Source organism: Alternaria metachromatica, assembly GCF_023757995.1.
Source record: "Alternaria metachromatica strain BMP 0045 chromosome Unknown scaffold_2, whole genome shotgun sequence".
NCBI classification, from domain to species: Eukaryota; Fungi; Ascomycota; class Dothideomycetes; order Pleosporales; family Pleosporaceae; genus Alternaria; species Alternaria metachromatica.
Window position 1 is genome coordinate 1927333 of NW_026055493.1, and position 18793 is coordinate 1946125.

Here is an 18793-nt window from a genome sequence, read left to right on the forward strand (position 1 = left end):
CTTATTAAACTATGATAGTAAGGATGCAGCAAACCTTAGAAATGCGACACGAATTCGAGCTACCTCTGGTGAAGGGTCCAACCTGTCTCAGGGTGCAGACGTGGTGACGGTGGCAGAAGAAGGCCAATGGGTTCCCCAGTCGCGCAGCCTCGCCAAGTGGGATAGCAGCCTCAACCCCGCTAGTTTATGCATGTGTTGGCAGGGCTTTGCAGCTACACGGCCGGGGCAGTTATGCCGCGGTTATGCAGCTTGGTGGCCTGGTCTGGCCTCTAAGGGAAGGTGCAAAGGTGTCGGTATGCCGTTGTGCTCTGTAGCTCAGGGCGGAAAGGACAACTGGGAGTGTTTCATGGCGTGTGTAATAGAGCTATTAATGGAGATTGATGTGCTGCCCGGGTGCGCTAGAAACAAAGTCAACGTTTCGCGCTCGATCGGGAGGGTTTCCGCTAAAGCGGAACTGGACGTGTCGGACGACGATCACTGACCGGGCTCGTCGAGCTGGGGATTAGTCTTCGTCATCAGCGGCTTCGATAAAGGCGCAGGGCAATCGCTTGCGTGCATGGCAATTCGCGCATGCTAAGAGACCTCATCCCAGAGCCGGCCGCCAACCTGCCCAGACGTGTCTGTCCTGCATCGTCACTGCTTCTCCACCCCGGCCGGAAACCGGATCCGTGGACCGCGCTCACCCAAACCAGCGACGAAACGTCGGCGCTCCACCGCGATTGACCCTTTCTCTACCACCCTTTGGAAGCCTCCACGACGGAGAGCGGCAATGACTCTCCATACTCCATCCAGGACCGAGTGCTCCCGCGCCTGCGACCTTCTCCGCCGACCAACACCACAACGCGCGTCCCCATCTCCGCCGCCCTCACCCTCTCGCACGCTACCGGTTGGCTAATATATATCACCGCCACCATGGCCTGGTTCATGAGAGGCGTCCAGAGTGCCGTCTTCCACTACGCCTCGTGCGCCCCCTGCACCGGCTACTCGGACGGCAGGAAGAGACGGAAAGCAGCAAAGGCCGCGAGGAAAGTGCGGGAGAAGCTGGAACTCGAGCAGCCCGACGCCTACCACCATCCCGAACCCACTGGGACCAATATATACTGGCATGAGGAGATCGTCATGGGCCCAGGACCGCCGCCACGAAGGGCGCGGAGGACCAACACGGGCACTACAGGCAGCACAAGGGGCATGCCAACTCGCGGAACACAGGGCTCGGCTATGAGCAAGGGCGGGAGCAGCATCGATGTCGACCAAGCAGGTGACGTGCGCCTCAGCGACGATACCCTCGACGACGATGAGACATGGAACCACAAGCGCTATCAGAGGGAAGACGAGGATCTATGGGGCCACGACGAGCCCTCGATAAACCTCGAGCAGACCATGACAGGCTCGTCAACAGGAGGTGCCGGCTATCAGATACGGAGACCAGGCACTTCAAGATCCGGCAGCTACTACACCGCGCGCGCACCACCCGTCAACGATCTGCACCCTCCTGTCGTCAGTCTCCCCTCTCCCGACCCCCTCGACAACCGATGGATGCTCCAACCTCCACCCAAAGCTAGTGTCATGGCTGGTAAAGAACGAGCAAGAAACAGGAGTCGAAGTGGCAGTGGCGCCAGTAGTCGCGTCGAGTTGAGCTTGGGTCGCCAGGTCAGCACAAGGCACTTGATGAACAAGCTGGAGCGAGGCGAGACACCCGAGGCCCGCTCAGCATCGCCGAACGGTTCGTACTTCAACCCATCACGGTGCAGGACCCCACAAGCTCGGCCGCCTTCTGCCACGAGCAGTTCACGCCGAAGACAGAGAAGAGACACCAAGGTCGACCTCGCCATGGCGCGGACCGAGACAGTGAGCACCCAGCACTCATCTGGAGACTCCAGCGACACAATCGTCCGAGGCAACTCCGCACCTCGTTCCGCAGTCGTCCCAGACATCAAAGTGATCCGCGTCCGTCAGAGCCGACCCGCACTCTCCACTGTTCTGTCCAGCAACTCGGGAAGGAATGGCAGCGACGAAAACGCACTCCCGCTTCCCGAAAAGCCCACTCCCGCCCACCACCGATATACGACCACGTCGACCCCCGATTCCATCCCTTACTACACCAAACATCGCGAACCTCTCAACTCGTCCGACATTTCCTCCCTAAACTGCCTCCAAGACCTCGTGTCCCCACGCGAACTGCTCAATTCGCGCTTCGTCTCTGCACCACTCGTCGAAGCCAAGATCCGCCTACCGCCTTCAGAAGAAGACATGGCAGCAAGAGCGCGACGGGATATGTCCGACAGTGGCTTCAGCCTATCGCGAGATTGGGACGAAGAGGAAGAGGGCATCGTAAACGTTCCATTTGATCGCAACTTCGGACCACCAGAGAGGGATCCTCGGTTTAGATGGAGTGTCGACTTTTGAGCGCATCTCGACCGTCATAACCACCCACACCACCCACACACACGCTTCACTTCTCCACGCGCGCATCTTCAGCGTTGGCATCTTATTGCATTGCATCGCCTAGCCGATTTCTTCACCTGTTTTTCTTTCCCTTTGTTATCAGCGATGATTTTGTTCCGCAAAGCGAAAATTGCATACTCGCATTTTGGATAGACACGAACTTTGACGACCTCCACCAAATGGCGTTTTGGGCGGGTCCTGATGGATTCAGGCATCGTTCTTGTTATTTTCTTGGGTGCTGGCTTCTGGCATCGTCACCTGTTCGCTTCTTCATGGTATGGGTTTTGTATATATCGCTGCATTAGATATATGACTATTCGAGAGTGAGCTCCAGGAAGAGCTTCATTTTACACCACAAATACTTGTTTTCGATTGGTGCATACATCGCTCAGGCCTCATTGTCCCCGACACCTTTTGTGTACTGACTTGAGGTAGTTCCCTGCTTGCTTGCTTTGCTTTCTAACATCTCTCCAAAAACAACGCATACGCATACTACATAATGCCCCGTTCCATTCGATATCTTACAACTCCACGTAAACATAATCTATCGGGCGCCCAGATCCCACAACCTGAGCGTCTCGCCCTTTCCGCCCCTCTTCTTGTTGCCCTTCTCCTTACCGCCCTCGGTCAACTTCAACATGCATTTCGATACGGCCGCTAAGCACTCCAGTACTTCGCTCATCCTGCCTGTCTCTAACAGGCACCTCTGCACCCACTCGTTACTCCTATCCGCTACTACAACAGCTACCTCCATGGCCTTGATCGCGGGGTCCTTGTTCAGGAACCAAGCCGCTGCTTGCAAGACTGAGAGGTATGCGAGAATCATGTCTGGTATGTAGGCCTTCATCAACTCCCAGGTCTTACTTGTGAGGTATTCAGGATCGGCGGCGGAGGCATCGGAGATGGCGGGGATGAGGGTGTCGAAGACGTTTGATATCGAGTCTAGGAGCGCTTTCGTGCGTTGGGTATCGGGTTTGTGTTTCGCAGAGGCCCCGTCTTTCTTGCGTTCGGCACGGATTCTGTAGCGGGTGTTAGTTGGTGTGCTTAGAAGAGGGAAGAGAGAATTGACTGACTGGATGAGTGTCTGCTCCTCTTCACGCCATTCGCGGAAGAGCACTAGTAGGCGCACAATCTGCTGAAGTGTGTAGTATGAAGTGCTACTCTGGCGCAGCGCGTTCACCGTCCTCCTGTGCCGGTCTGCGCTGGGCAGTTTAGCCATGGGAATAGCGGCGGCTCGGTCAGCAGTAGACAGGCTGTCACGGTGTTCATGCAGTCGCTGCTCATCCTGCTCCTCTGCTCCTGGCATTGTGAAATCGAAGGGGTAGCCGAGCAGGGCTTCTGTCCTGGACAAAGACAGGGTCTCGACGCTGAGATCGCCGATGACCTTCTCAGCAGCAGCAAGTCGACCGTTAACTGGATGATATGTCAGTAAGTTTCTGTTTGTGCATGTTAGACGTGACTTACGAAGGAAGATTATCAGCGCGCTCTGCAAGTGTACAAACGTATTCTCGTAATCCTTTGCGACATAGCTGTACCATTGCACCGAATCGATAACAACCTCGTCTTGTGGGCTTATCTCAGCACCGTCGAATGTCCGCTTGACGCGCACGCCCGGCCATAGCAGCTGCTCGGTCGGAAGTATAATCTTCTCTAAAATGTTAAACCGCTTGATAGGGTTAGTGATAACGCCATAGCCATCGTTGGTAAAGTGCGTAAATCCACTATCCCGCGAAGCAAACGTGAAGCTCTGCGAAATGACTTGGACGACATTGATCCGGTATGACTCCATCAGCGCAACGGAGTGCCGTTGCTCAGAGCTGTTCTTGATATCAGGAAGCACGCGCGCGAGACTGTAGGCTGCTCGTTCGTCGATGAGTTGCGCGGCGTATAATGGTATGGTATCGAACCGTTTGGTGAGGCGCAAAAATTCGATGTAAGCTGCGATGACATTGTCCATAGCCAGGAATTTCTTATCCTGGTGTGTATCCTCGAAAAGCGTGTGTAATCCGTTGCGAAGGACAATGAAGATGTGGACAATAATGCGGAAAGCGTGTGGATCTTTCGCAAGGGCCTGGTAATATGGCTCTGCGTGGTATGTGCGATGGTCTCCGGCGGGTATTGGGCTTCGGTCCTCTTCTGGTGAGTCTGGGTGTATGATGAGACTGTGAGGTCGCTCGTCCTTGTCGAACATGTCTGCAATAGCCACACCGACCTTCAGCATCAGTTCATCAGCGTCTCTGCCAATTAGCGCGCTCTGGATAAGTTTGATCGGAGAGACCGCTTGCGCTGCTGTGCTCTTCTGCTGCTTCAGAAGGCTCATCACCTTTTCCGGTGATTTCTCCCACTCTCCGATATTCGCGACGGCGTCTTGGAACAGGAACTTCTGAGTCATGTTCTCTGTCACTCGATTCGGGTGCTTCTTCTGGAGATATGAGTCGAATCGCGAGAGAAGAAGTGCGTTGTAGTGCGCATGTAGATGGTCGTCCCAAGACCTGCAGACCGTCTGTACTTGCTTCAAGTCTCCACTCAACAGCCCGTATACAGCGCCTTCGTATGGTATCCGAGCACCTCTTGCGGCGTAGAAGCACATACGACGGAACAGATAGCCAACTGTCGGCCCTGCGACATTCGGGCCACCTTCAGGATGGCCCTCGTACGCAGCTCCGATGCTAACACCGCGCCACGACTCGTTTCGCTCGTAGCACCAGTCGACGATTGTCTTCCAAGGGAGTCCCCGTCGCATCATTTCATATGCGACCATCCAGAGAGAGCGCTCGTAGTACTCGTCGCTCCGTTCGAGTGCGCGCTTTTGCCTAGAAGGAGCGTCCGGGTCCAGTTGGGTAACGAGGTTCGCGGTCCTGTCTGAGGTCTTGAGATTTGAGTTGATCGGCTTCAGAGGTTGGTCTATGTCGTCCATGCGCTTCGCCTGCTTGATCTTTGTCTTCGTCTCCAACCATCCGCTGGTCCATGTGTGCGCGCCCTTTCCGGAGTGTTCTTCGAGCCCTGTGATAATCGCCTTGACGTCGCTGTCACTGTCGCGCGCTGTCTGTTCCAACCAGCGAAGGACAAGCGCCTTCTCTTTCGCTTGGTCATCCTCCAACAGAAAACGATCCCAGATCTCACTATTCTTGCAGTATCTTGCAGTTCCCCCAACCTCTTCCAGTTGCGCTTGCTTCTCCGCAGCAGAGTCGGTGCCAGGCTCAGGGTTGTAATGTTCGATGACCAGCTTCAACAGTTTCCATGTTGCAAGCTCGGCCTGCCATTCTCGTAGTTCTCGAACATTCGCGGAGACGGAGGCGGCGTTCGGTTCGATGGACGAAATGACTGATTGGGACGACTGGCCGAACAGACTCTGGCCTGGGTTGTCTGACGCATCTGCCATAGTCTGTATTTGTCGACGAACAGTCTTGCTGAGGCTTCCCTTGTTCTCTGCTTCGGTCGTTCGCTTCAACTCCTTCACGTGTGATTCCGCAACGTCTTGGAACTTGCCGACCAGCTTGACCGTGGTCTGGTATTTGGCTTTCTTCGATTCGTTGCCATGGACGTGCCAGTGGTCCACTCGCTCTGCGAACTTCTCTACCTCTTTCCCTACACGTTCGGCCATTGCGCGCAGCGGTTGTAGCGGATCGTTGGGTTTGGCGCCGTTCGTGGCTCGGGATGTTCCGAAAAGGGGCGCATTATTGTTGTTGGACTGGATGAAATGTCAGCCCCCATTGGCACGGAGTTGGAGGTGTCTCGGGAGGCAGCAGGATCTCTCTGATGACTTACCTGAGCTGCAGTCGGCTGCGACTGACGCGATAATGATCGTGAAGCCATGGCGGGTGGGAAGAGTATAAATCCGGAATGGCGGGAAGAAGGCGATGAGACAGTCTCAGTGGTGCTTGATCAGACGCGCCCCAATGACGTGTTGGGAGCTGCGATGCTCGTGGTTGACTGCCCCAAGCCCATCACAAAACACAAGTCGCGCGCGGACGGGCCCTGCCCGCTAGCGCGTCGCCAAGCTTCGGCGCGCTAGTGAACATAAAACTCAAAATCTGCCCTTACCCAGAGTCTCTCGGCACAATGTTTTCACAGGATGGCGCCTTTAGAGTCTCGTCAGGAATCTTCAGTTTCTCATGACGCGCTCGTGCTGTCCTAGATCAATGCGCTTTCTGGTAACCTGGCTGGACTCCCAAGTGGGGGATGACAGTGCGGATGATATAGGAAGTGATACATCCCATGAGCTAACGAGCGTGTTCTCGAACGGCACCCGAATTTCTCCTGGTGCTTCTTCGTCTGGCCATTTCGTCTTGTACATCTCGATGCGCCAGCCTCGCGAGGGAGCTCCTTTCCCATGAATGTACTCTGGCGAAAACGCATACCCATGATGTTCGCTGTAGCTGGCATTCTAACATGCATGAGCCAGTCGAAAGCGGATACCATCTGGACGCGATGCTACGTACTGTCGACTTCAGAAGAACCGTGCTCCGTCGCGTCACTAGCAGTGTCGCGAAACTTTTGCATGGAGAGGCCGAGGATCCAGTGTCAATTGCAGAACGAAGCTCCAGGCGTTTTGATTTGTTATGTTACACGGCTATAATTACACGGAACATGAAGACAACAGTCTGCTAGATGCTATGATATCCCTTTCGCACGCTGCTCCATCTTGAGTCTGAGGTGTCGTTAGAACTGCGGATGAGTTGAACGGATCTCGAGACTCACTTAAGGAGGGTATATTTCGGACAGCTCACAGTGCTTGCATTCTCTCCTTGCTCTTTGTAGAAGGCGTTGCAGCACTCGTATAGCGCATCAACCTGGTCTTGGTCAGGCTACATTCAAAGTCGTCCTGTGTTTAATGGCTCCTCTGTGAGACATGGATGCATACCTCTTTTCTGCACTTCTCCTCGTTGTAATTGTTCTTCTGTATGCAGTCTACCACTTAGCTCAGTATGATACAAGTTGACTAGATACACACTTTGAATTGCACATGCTCTAGGATGACACGGAGGATCTGTCCTCAAGTCCTTTTCCATTTCTCCCTTGGGTCTTGTCAATTTGGTACTCGCCGCCGGTTCCATAAGCGTGACATCATGAGCATACCATTGTGAAAATAGCCAACGGCCGCAGCGATGCAAGAGTCGATATGCAAGGGTTGTAAAAGCAAAAATCCAGAGGCAGAAAAGATAGTGACTTGGTAAGAGAACAGGTGAGACGAGTTATGTCGTGCAGGTAAAGGTGATGAAGGTGAAGCCGGTTGGTTAGGGCTGGCCAATGCTTTGAGAGCGAGACCCCACTAATTCTCAGTGCTCCCACCTCGTCGTCGTTGCGCTTTCCTCCTGCACAGAACTCCTCACGCGTTGCCACCGCTCCTACATACACCCGACGCGTCTGCCCAGCCTCACGAGAGTCTTCTATCACCCGACGTAATCAGCACCAGTGCGCCGGTATTAAGGTACGGCTATCTCCGCACTATATAAAGCAGCCTCCCCCACGACAAAACGGCGCTTCCTCATTCTCCACCGCTTCCGCTGGATAGCCAACTGACCTCGCCGAACAGCCCTACCCGACCGCTCTGCGACCCAACACCTCACTTAGACGCCCACGCACCTCCCACGCCTCAAAATGTCTGACAACGGTTCGCCCAACGTGCAGCAGAAGCCTGAAGACGGTGGCCAGAGCGAGCACCTCAACATCAAGGTCACCGATAACAACAACGAGGTCTTCTTCAAGATCAAGCGCACCACTGCCCTTGGCAAGCTCATGAACGCCTTCTGTGACCGTCAGGGAAAGAACATCTCAAGCGTGCGATTCCTGTTCGACGGCCAGCGCGTAACAGCCGCGGACAACCCAGACACGGTACGTGAGAGAATTGCAGTCGCCTACATACAGCGCAAGGCTGCGCTTCTGGGAAAATTGCTAACGCGACACAGCTCGACATGCAGGATGGCGACACCCTTGAAGTCCACCAGGAGCAGATTGGTGGCTGCTGACCGGCGACCCTCCGCGACAGTGTGCAGAAGTCCTTACAGCTGCACTGAATCTCGACACCTAGTGGCTAGGCCGTCACCTTGTATACCCACGAGTGCGACCTGCCGAAGACCTACGAGGACACGATTGCTTTCAGCGGCGGCGATGGCGGAAAAGAGGCATGGGTTTTGCTTTCACATATGATACTATGGGTTCGGGCGTCACGGATTTACCAAGACCGCCTTGCGGCGCGATTTGAGTCTTCACGTATTAGCTGATGGTGCGCCATAAGCGAGAGGGATTGAATTTACTACATACTTTCCATGACTTATATGCACGTGTCTTGGACCTAGCAGCAATGTGCGGCAGATGAAGCTTGGTGCTCATGGAATCTCCAGCGAAGAAGAGGTTCGGTTCAACATCGAGTAAAATTGGTGCTCAATAATCCCATCTGCTGTGAAAAATAACTAGCTACCATTTCCATGTTTCGTCAATATCAGGTAAACCTTTTACATCTAATTTACACATCTTCGTAGACTATATGTACATCAATACTAAAACTACATGCAGAGCATGGTCTCAGCATAAGAGCGTCCAACGGCTCTAGTCATCCCAAACAGCCTTCTTCCTGGCTTCCCTCTCCTCAGCCTCCTTCTTCTCCCTTTCCTTTTCCTCGGTCCTCCTCTTCCTCTCCTTCTCCCTCATGACACGGTCATACTCCCTCTCCTCCTCAGTCCTCTTCGGCGCTCTAACACCCAACGCACCCGCAATCATCCTCCCAGCTACAGACGTTGTCTTCTCTGGCCTTTTATCTGGGCCTCCTCTGCTCGAGCTCCTACTCCCGCTATCGCTCAAACTGGAGTTCAAGTTGTATGGAACATTGTCCGGGTACTCGAATTGCGTGGGGCTGGCAGGTGTAGGCGGCGGCGGGTTCGGCGGGTTGTCGCGCGAAGTTGTGGTCGATAAGGGTTGTAGAGAATCGTGTGGTGAGCCCTTCTGTGCAGACTTGCCGAGGTCTACATCCTCAGTCTCAGTATCCGACCCGCTGAGTTCGGCTTCCCAGCTATCTGCGACGGGCTTGGATTTGGGCTTCTGCGCGGTTTTCTGCGGATGCGAGGCTGAGAGCTCAAGGTTGCCGAGGGTGTTTGCGATTTCTGGGGTGACGGCATGTTAGTCGGAGCTTCTCCAATTGGACGTTTGGCGCACGAAAGTGCTCGATGAGGGAGGTGCGTACCTTCTTCGCTAGGAGTCTTGTGCATGGGCGCCATATTATTTATTCCGCTGTGCGTATGCCGTGTGCCGTGTGTGCTGTAACCTTGGGAGGGTCGTGTGAGGCTTGCGATGATTTGCGGGGTAAATGTTCCGGTTTCTTTGAGCAAGATGTCGGATGCGGGGACGATCAATCGTTTAACGCTTCTGACTCTAGTAAAATGGTAGTAGCAAACTGTCAAGCAATTGAAGGTGCAAACGCGAGCTTAAGAGTAAGGGTTCAGCTGAGCCTTGGAAACTAATTATGGAAGTCCACGGATCGCTCCATCGTACGAACCGTGGAACTGGCTAGCTTTCCCCTGCGCCGATTGCCCGCAGAATACTAGGTAGGGTGCCTGTGGGGAAGGGCGCGCGTCACAACGCACGACATGCTTTCGGCGTCAGATCGATTGCTTCATTTAGGTGCGCGACCCACTCTCTAGATTCTAGAACGCCTGGCGTTCGAACAAATATAGATGTGGCTATGAATTCGTCTACAAGGAGTGAGGTGGTTTGCGCAACACGTATGTGCGTGTTCTTGCATTCTGGACCGATGGACCCTGAAAAAGGTCCAGAGTGATATTCAGGGGATAAAGCCTAGACTTTGGGCTCCAGACTCTTACTACAGTTGTACACCACCACCTTGTACATTGAAAACAAAATCTGAACAGGTGCGCTGCCGTCTACATTGGTACTAGGAACTAAGCTAATAACATCTCCAAGGCAATGTAGACTTCTAGGAGGTACTACGTGTTGGTCATTCTCATCATCACGGACGAGCTACAATAGATCCTGGGCCGGCAACTTCTATCTTCCGTTGTCACGATATAAACACCCAGCACGAATGAATGGTATTCGGGGGTCAACGAAGAGAGATCTGAAGACGGGCGAAACAAAGAACAGAAGCAGAAGAGGGTCAAGGCGAGTATAAGGTGACAGCATCGTCCTAGCGTACCAACTACGATGCATACCGAAGAACAGCATGCATCTACAGAGGCATACATGATTCGCATCGACAAGTTCCGTGTTCCCTCTCGAGCTTATTCATCTCCAGCTCCAACTGTGTTTCTAACCTCTTCAGCTCCAGCTTTACCATCGTGCCAAGATTCAGACGGGTGAGCCAATGGCCGTTCGTTGACCGGACAGAGAGAGCACTACCTCCCGCTTCAATCAATGAAGTCACCGAGTCAGTATCGCCAATGGGAGAGCACATGAGCCAGCCTACGGCTCGCAGTCTTTTCACTCTGCCTCTTGCAGACTCGAGTCTGGATACAATAAAGGGTACCGCCACGCCTATGGCAGCATCAGGTATGGCGGGCCGAGATATCACGGAAACTTCGTAAAAACCCAAGCATGTGTCGTAACTATAGATCTCCTTCACAGAATGCTTGATCAGCTCCACAAGCTTGAACAAGTGTGGGCATAATGGGTGAAGATTGAGGTGGTTTTGTGCAGCACCCTGGCGAACTCTGTGGAGAAGACTGAGCTCGAAAGACTGCTGGATGTTCTTAAACAAATGAGCGATATTGTTCAACTCAAGATCCCGTGGTCCGCTTTCTAGCGAGTCCATATCGGCACTTCGGCCGAAAGCAAGACCGACTATGCTGGAAACGTGAGTCGTGTGTTTTGCGAAATAGGGTTCGCGAGCCGCCTGGCAACACAATGACGAGAGCTTAAACTCACGCCGTTGTCTGATGAGTTGATTTGAAGGACTGTGTGCGGAGAGCCCGTCAGGAACAGTTACTGTGGCGAGTATCATCCTGATAATGTAGGAGTAGCATCCAAGATCCTTTATCGCTTTCGGTTGCAAATCTTCTAAGACAGATTGCAGGAATCTCCTCTCGTTTAGCGTCAGGATGTCCAAGATCGACAGGAGTTTTGGCAGGGTGGGGGCGATTTTGCAGACTGCGCTCATCTTGTTGTACATGTGAGCCAGTACATGTTTGGCTTGTTTTGCAACGACTATAGGACAGTTAGTGGTGCCACTGTACCGTGCTAGTGTATGTAATCATACCAGAAAGCTCCTGAACAGATGCGGATCCGGCCCGCTTTGCCTCAGAAAGCGATCTATTCCACTTCCGAGTCCAGAACTTGACACACCCCGCGCACGGTGTTTGTTTGTCGCACTAGTCATGGTTCAGCCGCCACTTTTGCGATGCTATGGGATATGAGCAAACGTACTCTTTTCTTTGTATACTCACAGCGAGAACAAGAACCACCGAGAAGAGCGAGGTCCTGTATGTTCTTCTTCTCTGACTCTGTACGAGGTTCTCTTGTTGCACGGAACTCATCTTCACCTTCAAATGAAACGATATTGACAGAAGATTGTGGTATTCTCGCTCGTTTTGACACACGCTGCTCCCGGTCACGTATCATGAGGTTCTGGGGAACGTGTTCAGGGGTATGCCTTTTGCGTTTAATTAATGGAGTGCTCTTCTGGTGCAATGACTGCTGCGCAGGAATGGAACGTGCGAATTGCCGGGCCGTCGGCGATGTGGTTGAAAGCGACGACGTAGAGTATATGGACTGCTTCGGTAAGAGGCTCGAGGGTATCGGGGGGATACGCAGCTCAGTGTCAGGTGCAAGTGCCATGCGCAAGTTGGAGTCGCTCATGCATATCTCTTGACGTATGAAGGCGTGGCTATTGGGCTGGCAGTTATTGAAAGCGGGGTGAAAGTTGGATGCGGAGGTATAACATGTCGTACCAGATGGGAACCCGTTGTAGCCAGGTAGGTCTACGGGAGTACTCGCGCGGAGAATATCGCGGTTCAGATCGTCATAAAGGCAGTCTTGGAGAGTTGGGAAGGTGGCGGTTTGCGAGTAGAAATTGCCCACAGCGGCTATATCTACAGTGATCTGGATGACTATGGCATTAGAGTGTGTTCAAGTCCGATGATCTGATGTACGCTTGAACTGACAGGCTCTTGAAATTCCGGGCGACTATTGAATGCTGGAATACTGTTATCATAATGCATCCAAGTCGAATAGTGATCCTCGCTTAAGGTCGGCGTGAAGAGGGTATCGCTTTCCAGCGTGTGTGGTACAAGTGCTGAGGGCTGGTCCGGACGAAGTTGTAGGCTTGCGCTTGATGAAGAGAACATGCCATCGTGCCTCTCGGGCAAGTGCTCGTATGAGTTCATAGCCAGCTCGGTCATGAGGAGTTCATCGAATGCATCGACTGCATGTAGTCCGTTCGAATCAAGAAAGTACTGGCCATTTGTAGCTAATTCGCCATCTTCTATACGGATGTTGTTTGTGGGTCGAAACATATCGACGAGACTGATTGCCTAGGCAGGTGCGATGGAATGACTAACGGGGCTAGCTAGAGAATGTGTATGCGAAAGAGAAGCGGTGCAGATAGACGGCAGAAACCCAACCTGAAGTGCGGATATAGAAACATGTTATAGGAAGCGAGCGAAATCGTCCACAGCAGACCAAGACCAGGCTGCCTGCCAAAGTGCGCATGGAAAGAAGGTGATTGCGCAGCATTCTCAGCCACCTACACGTCGTTTCCTTGGCTCGAGGCTCCGACAGCTCAAAACAGCCTAGCTTTCACTCCGACATCCGCATCCGCACTAGCGCTCCCTCGCTTGTCATCATCACAGAACCCGCATGTCTTTCAGCGTCCAAGCACAAACTTCCTTCCGACGCCTCGAAGTAGTCTAGCAAGAATTTGCGCGATGTCCCTCATCTCGTTCCGACACTCGCAATAGGTATAGCCAGAGCACGGCCTTCCAAGACCGTTACACATCGATATGTTATCCAGGGTAGTCAACGATATGGTAGATAGTCACTAAATTGAGCTCATGCCACAATGCGAGAGAACTACATATATAACAGCAGGCCTCTGAGTTTGGGTAAACAGACATCTCGCTTCCTACAACAGCGGCCCGTACGATCACAGATAATTATACGTACTCCATTCACAACTCCCACAAGCCTACATGACCATGTCTTCGACACCCTGGACACGAAGCGAGGTTCTCGAGCTGCTCACTCTCATCACAATGATCATCATTTCCACTATCGCGGCTGCCTGGCACATATTCATGAAATACAAGGTGAGCTTCCTTTCGAAATTGCATGGAGAGTTCACGCTGACTTCGTACCTCGGTCCCAGATCCAGCGACACCTTGAAAAGACAGCAGGAGGAAACTCAACGGGGCCGTTCTTGTGACATTGGAGTGCACTGAGAGAGCGAGTGACATTTGATGTGAGGGAAGCTACCGCAGGATATACAAGCCATAGTGTTACAATACCACTGTATTTGAACTAGAAATTACGATGAGACTTTGACGAAGGCATAATGAGAACTAATGATACAAAAGCAAGACATGAACAGTGCTCGCTGAACCGGATAAGAACGCCGCTGATCAGACATGAAAAATACCCATGGGGTATCTTGTCGAAACAGTTATGCCAAACCCAAAGTACCAAACGCAAGCCATGCGAGATAATAATCAAAACACCGAGATATGCAGTGCGCCACATGCGGCATCATTACTTCTTTATAGACTGGAGCCCATTCTTGGCTCTTCGTCACTTCGTCGGATACTCATCTTTTTCTTCGCTTTGCCCTTCTTCTTGGCAGCCAACTCATTCGGCGGCGATTGCGTACCGCGGCTGCCGATCTGACTCTCGCCTTGCTTGAGTCCCTTGACTTCCTGAAGCATGTCGCGGAAACCTTCCTCGAGTGTAGTCATTCGCGCAAGCATAATCCTGCTCATGCGGTTGGACTCCGAGTCGTTGTCGCTGCCCTTCTGCATCTCATGTGCTTTCATTCTAGCAGCCATCTCGAACTGCGTGGTGAACGATGCAGGTAGTCCGTTGAGGTTGCCAAAGTTGGGATTGAGGTTGTTGTCTCCAAGGTCTGACGCCAGATCCAGGGCAATAGCGTTGAACGAAGGCTCGCGTGCTCCGTGGCTTCTAGACAGCAGGTTGGACGATATCCCGCGTGGTGGCATAATGGCACGAGGACGAGAAGGAGCCGCAAGAGGTGGGACACTAGTACGCTTTGGAGTTTTGGCACCTGTGCCACTCGAACCGTCGAGACGTCCGGGAGTGGCCGTACCAGTGGCTGTTCCACTGCGAACGCCTGTCCTTGGTCGCTTTTCGGGGGATGGAGCGCGGGAAACGTTCATAGTCTCCTTGACAGGGCTGAAGAGGATCGTGCTTGTGGAAGTGTTACGGGCATGTCCCGGTTTGAATCGCCTCTTGCTAGGCGACAAAGGCGTTTTCGATTTGAAGCTGGAATCAGAGGGCGACGCCACGATGGCGGGTGTACGGCTTTGCGACTTGGGCAAGACAGTCATTGGCGTTTGGAAGGACTCGTCTTCAGAAGATTGGTATCCTGTCTGAGGCCTCTTGCTGTCTTTCTGGCTTGCCTCAATCCGTGGAGTAACTTGCTGATCAGAACTTGCGTCGTCATCCTCGTCGTCTCCATCAGCATCCGTCTGCTGCGGCACCTCCTCCATGACCATAGCCAAACTCAGATCTGGTTCTTCTTCCTCTGCTATAGCTGGGGTCAACGGAGTCCCAGCGTCATCAGGGTCAGAAACCACCGTCCTGGTAGCGAGTGGGTGCCTGCGCCTTGGCTGGCCGGCGGTCTTCGTTCGCCGAAGATGTGGCCTATTGGGCCCTTCAAGTCGGTCCAAAACTGATCGCGAGTCGTCCTGAGGTGGTTCGTTCTCATCATCATCGCCCATTTTCCTCATCCAATCGGATACGACGTTGCCCGAGTTCCTCCTAGGTGTTGGGTAGCGGGGAGTCGGTTGGAAGCTAGAGTCGCGGAAAGGTCGCCGGAACACCTCCTCGAGTGCCTGGTCCTTCTGGAAGGTAGTGACGGATGGCTCGCGCAGGCGCGGACTGAACAGCTCAGTAGGGCCTCGGATGCTGAACGCAGGCACCGGCGCTTTGGATTCAGCCCGACCCCGTTGTTCAACCAGATCAGTTGGGCCGTATGATAGATGTGACAGAAGAACACGCTCGTAAAAGAAGATTACGAACAGAATAGGAAGATGGGTCAGCTTGATGACAAGCCGGTTCATGCGTAGGAACTTCTTGAAGGACATTGTGTACTTGAGCGGGATCAATAGCCATCCAATGATGTTGGTAGGCGGGATGTAGGAGAAGAGAGCATCCGACTTGACCATGGAAATGGTGTTGACTGCAAATAAGAACTGATGCTCTTCATCGGCATTCTTGACGACTGCCATGAAAGAGTTTGTCAAGACCGTGATCAGGATGGTGACGATAAGGAAATGACAAATGAAGAGGAACAGAGCAAGCATAGTCTTGCCGAGGAAGTTGACCTCACCCCAGAGATCCCAAGCGGCGGGTGTGAAACCCATGACCAGCTGGAAAATGGCGTATGCGGCGTCTGACGCACCAAGATCTCTCTTGAAGGCCAGGCTAAATGCGACAAAGAAACCACTGCAGCTTATCACAATGAGCACGAGAATCGCAACCAAGTCCATGGCCATCATCTTGAAGGCGATGAGCAGCTGCGAAAAGTATCGGTAATGATCCAGTGCCGAGAAGAGTCGAGGAAAGAGTAGGACAGCGGTAGATCCAAGTACATCGTATGCCATGGCGGCAACGCTATGGCGACTGACATCGGGCATGAGAATTCCGTAAAGGCGTAGGACGTAGTAGGCCATGAACATGAGGAGGATACCCAAGTCAAAGGCATTCCACACACTCATAATGTATAGACCGAAGCCTTGCTCGGAAAAACCGACCACTTCGTCAAGCATGTATCCAGCGCTCCAGAACCAGAAGAGAACCTCGAGGGCTGTGATGTCCTCTGACTTCTCAGCCAGCACCGCCAAGAAAAGACCTAGCATGATGGCGAAGGAAAGCGTCGAGAACAGGTTGCGGTAGCGAGGAACACGAAGGCGGGAGAGCTTGAAGAGGGAGGCATCGTGGGGATCGTAGAGGGTCACTGTACGGCGGAGGAGCGCAGCGGGCGGAGGGAGTGGAGGCGCGGGCTTGGTGGGCGACATGCGACGGGACGGGCCTGTTCGTGGGGAGGCATCATCGCGGGTGTTGTACCCGCGCTGTTGAGGAGAGTCTGGCTTCCTGTGTAGATTGTCGGCTGCGGAGTGGAAGACGATGGTGCCGGCCCAGATGGCTTCCAGCTGGCGTACTACCAGAGGATGGGCGAGGAACTTCTTGGCCTGAGCGCGAATGGCGATCTCTAGGGTGGAAATGCGCGCCGATCGGTAGGCCTGTCGCGACCAGTTCGCGCCGCCGGGGGTGTTGTTGCCGCGTCCCTGCACCATCATGCCCTGGAGCGGGTCGAAGTCGTAGGAGAGGGCATCGATGAGCTCGCGCGTGGAGAACTCCTTGAGCAGGCGCATAGCCAGCAGCTCGCATATGAGCGCCCGCGTCTTACTGACGCCCACATTGCCTGGGTTCTCCTCTCCCTCCTTCTTGAACTGTAGGCAGTTGGCGAGCAGGCAGTACAGGAGACCGCGCGAGAACTGGTCGGAGCGAATCTGCTGCTGGATGGGCTTGACGAGGAACTGCGACACCTGCGGGGAGCGTAGCTGGTCCCATGACAGCGTGGTTTCGCATCGCTGGACGAGGATTATGCGGATCGCATGCGTGGTGTTGTAGATGGGTATGCGATCTGGGGTCTTGTCAGTGCGATGCAGAAGCAAGCATATTTGCGCGCCTACCCAAAACTTCAGAAGAAAAGACGGGCAGCAAGGGTCCATCCCGCTGGCGGTCTTCGTCTTCGTCGTCCTCGTCGCCCTCATACTGCGCTAGGGCATCCTGCTCGTCCTCGTCGTCTTCCGAGTCCTGTCCATTCTGGCGGCGGCGGTAGCGGTGGATTGCCGCAAGCAGAGGCGTCGTCTCAGAGGGCCGGCGTGACTTTTGGCGGAAGAATGAGGCGAACATGTCACTACCTCGAGCCTCTAAAGGAAACGGGATTCCTCGTCAGCGTCGGCGTAGGTAGGGGAGAGGGACGGGGTGCGAGTTGGGTGGGGAGTGTGCTAGGTTTCATCACCGACGGGAAATGAAGCACAAGCAGGAGGATCGTGAAAAGGGCTCTTGCCTACTTTCGTGCCACGCCGACCTCACCGCCTGCGAACTCTAGCCCGTCATGCGCCCTCGTCGCCGTCGACAGAAGATGCAGAAGGGAAAGGCTCGATCCTTATCGCGCGTCGTCCCTCTGCCAGACGCGTCTGCAGCCAATAGACGCGCCCGTCGACCACATGCCGACAGGCCCTGCAACGCGGGGCGCCGCCAAAAGCATGTCTAGAATGCCATGTGAGACTTTTAAAAGTCGTCATCGCGACGATTGCCCTGAAGTGGGTATGCTAGCACTCTGGGGTGCAGACTGCCTACATATAATACCTCAGATCCTCCTCCACATGCCTGATGCAGGTAGTCTGCCCTCGCCCTCTGTCACCACACCAGAGACGAGCTGATGAAGACACCCACCATCACGCCCTCATCTCATCTGATCAGGATGCATCGCTCATAGCCCCCACGACGCGGTCTGATGCGGTCAAGAATCCCGCGATCTAAAGGCATCTAGACAATCTCGATCGATAAATACCCTGACAGCTACCCTGCCGCTCGCGTCTAGGGCGAGGCTTGTGGCCCTGCATGTCTTTTCGATAATTGCTAGATCGTATTTGTCATCTAGCCGCTGTCGGACTGGGAAACACCAACACCAGAGTCTGCGATAGCAGCACGCATCCTCACATATGCCTTTGCGCGTACAGGCACGACAGACGGTGACGGCATCTCGCATGAGCGAGCCGTTGGATCTGTGCAGATCATTTGCCGCTCCACCTCGTTAAATGAGTTCCCGCTACGCACGATTGGCAGCTTTGGCGACACATGCACTTCGTCTTCACACCGCCATGCGCGTCCTTACCCACGAAATCTTTGTTGAAGATTTGCATGCGCGCTGATCTCGATGCAAATGCATGTGACATTCGCCCGTTCGAGCCTTGGAGTCTGCTTACTTTGTTGTAAGGCCATCCATGGCACAGGCGGAGGTTTGGTACGACATCAATTTCAGCGCTTCTGAGCAGCACGATGAAGAGATCAACTTCCGATGGAGATCAACGTAAAATATTTTCTTCACTACCAGAGTTTTGGTCAGAATGCTCGGCGAGCCACAGAAAGGCCGACT

At 53.6% G+C, this 18793-nt stretch overlaps 5 protein-coding genes across 5 annotated transcripts; 2 read left to right on the forward strand and 3 right to left on the reverse strand.

Annotated features, from left to right (window-relative positions):
• Nucleotides 1-912: 912 nt before the first annotated feature.
• Nucleotides 913-2406, forward strand: J4E83_001479 (uncharacterized protein; the record flags this gene model as incomplete). The annotated part of the gene is made up of 1 exon (XM_049328435.1): nt 913-2406. One exon carries the CDS (start codon nt 913-915, stop codon nt 2404-2406), a length of 1494 nt encoding a protein of 497 aa, XP_049192953.1.
• A 583-nt stretch (nt 2407-2989) lies between these two features.
• Nucleotides 2990-6261, reverse strand: J4E83_001480 (uncharacterized protein; the record flags this gene model as incomplete). Its single annotated transcript, XM_049328436.1, has 4 exons — nt 2990-3464; nt 3519-3858; nt 3910-6136; nt 6214-6261. 4 exons carry the CDS (start codon nt 6259-6261, stop codon nt 2990-2992), a joined length of 3090 nt encoding a protein of 1029 aa, XP_049192954.1.
• A 1785-nt stretch (nt 6262-8046) lies between these two features.
• On the forward strand, nt 8047-8414 carry J4E83_001481 (uncharacterized protein; the record flags this gene model as incomplete). The annotated part of the gene is made up of 2 exons (XM_049328437.1): nt 8047-8280; nt 8355-8414. The coding sequence occupies 2 exons, from the start codon at nt 8047-8049 to the stop codon at nt 8412-8414; spliced, it is 294 nt and encodes a 97-aa protein (XP_049192955.1).
• A 580-nt stretch (nt 8415-8994) lies between these two features.
• J4E83_001482 (uncharacterized protein) lies at nt 8995-9659 on the reverse strand (the record flags this gene model as incomplete). Its single annotated transcript, XM_049328438.1, has 2 exons — nt 8995-9545; nt 9626-9659. The coding sequence occupies 2 exons, from the start codon at nt 9657-9659 to the stop codon at nt 8995-8997; spliced, it is 585 nt and encodes a 194-aa protein (XP_049192956.1).
• Nucleotides 9660-14147: 4488 nt separating this feature from the next.
• Nucleotides 14148-17544, reverse strand: J4E83_001483 (uncharacterized protein; the record flags this gene model as incomplete). The annotated part of the gene is made up of 2 exons (XM_049328439.1): nt 14148-17272; nt 17322-17544. 2 exons carry the CDS (start codon nt 17542-17544, stop codon nt 14148-14150), a joined length of 3348 nt encoding a protein of 1115 aa, XP_049192957.1.
• Between the last annotated feature and the right edge of the window lie 1249 nt (nt 17545-18793).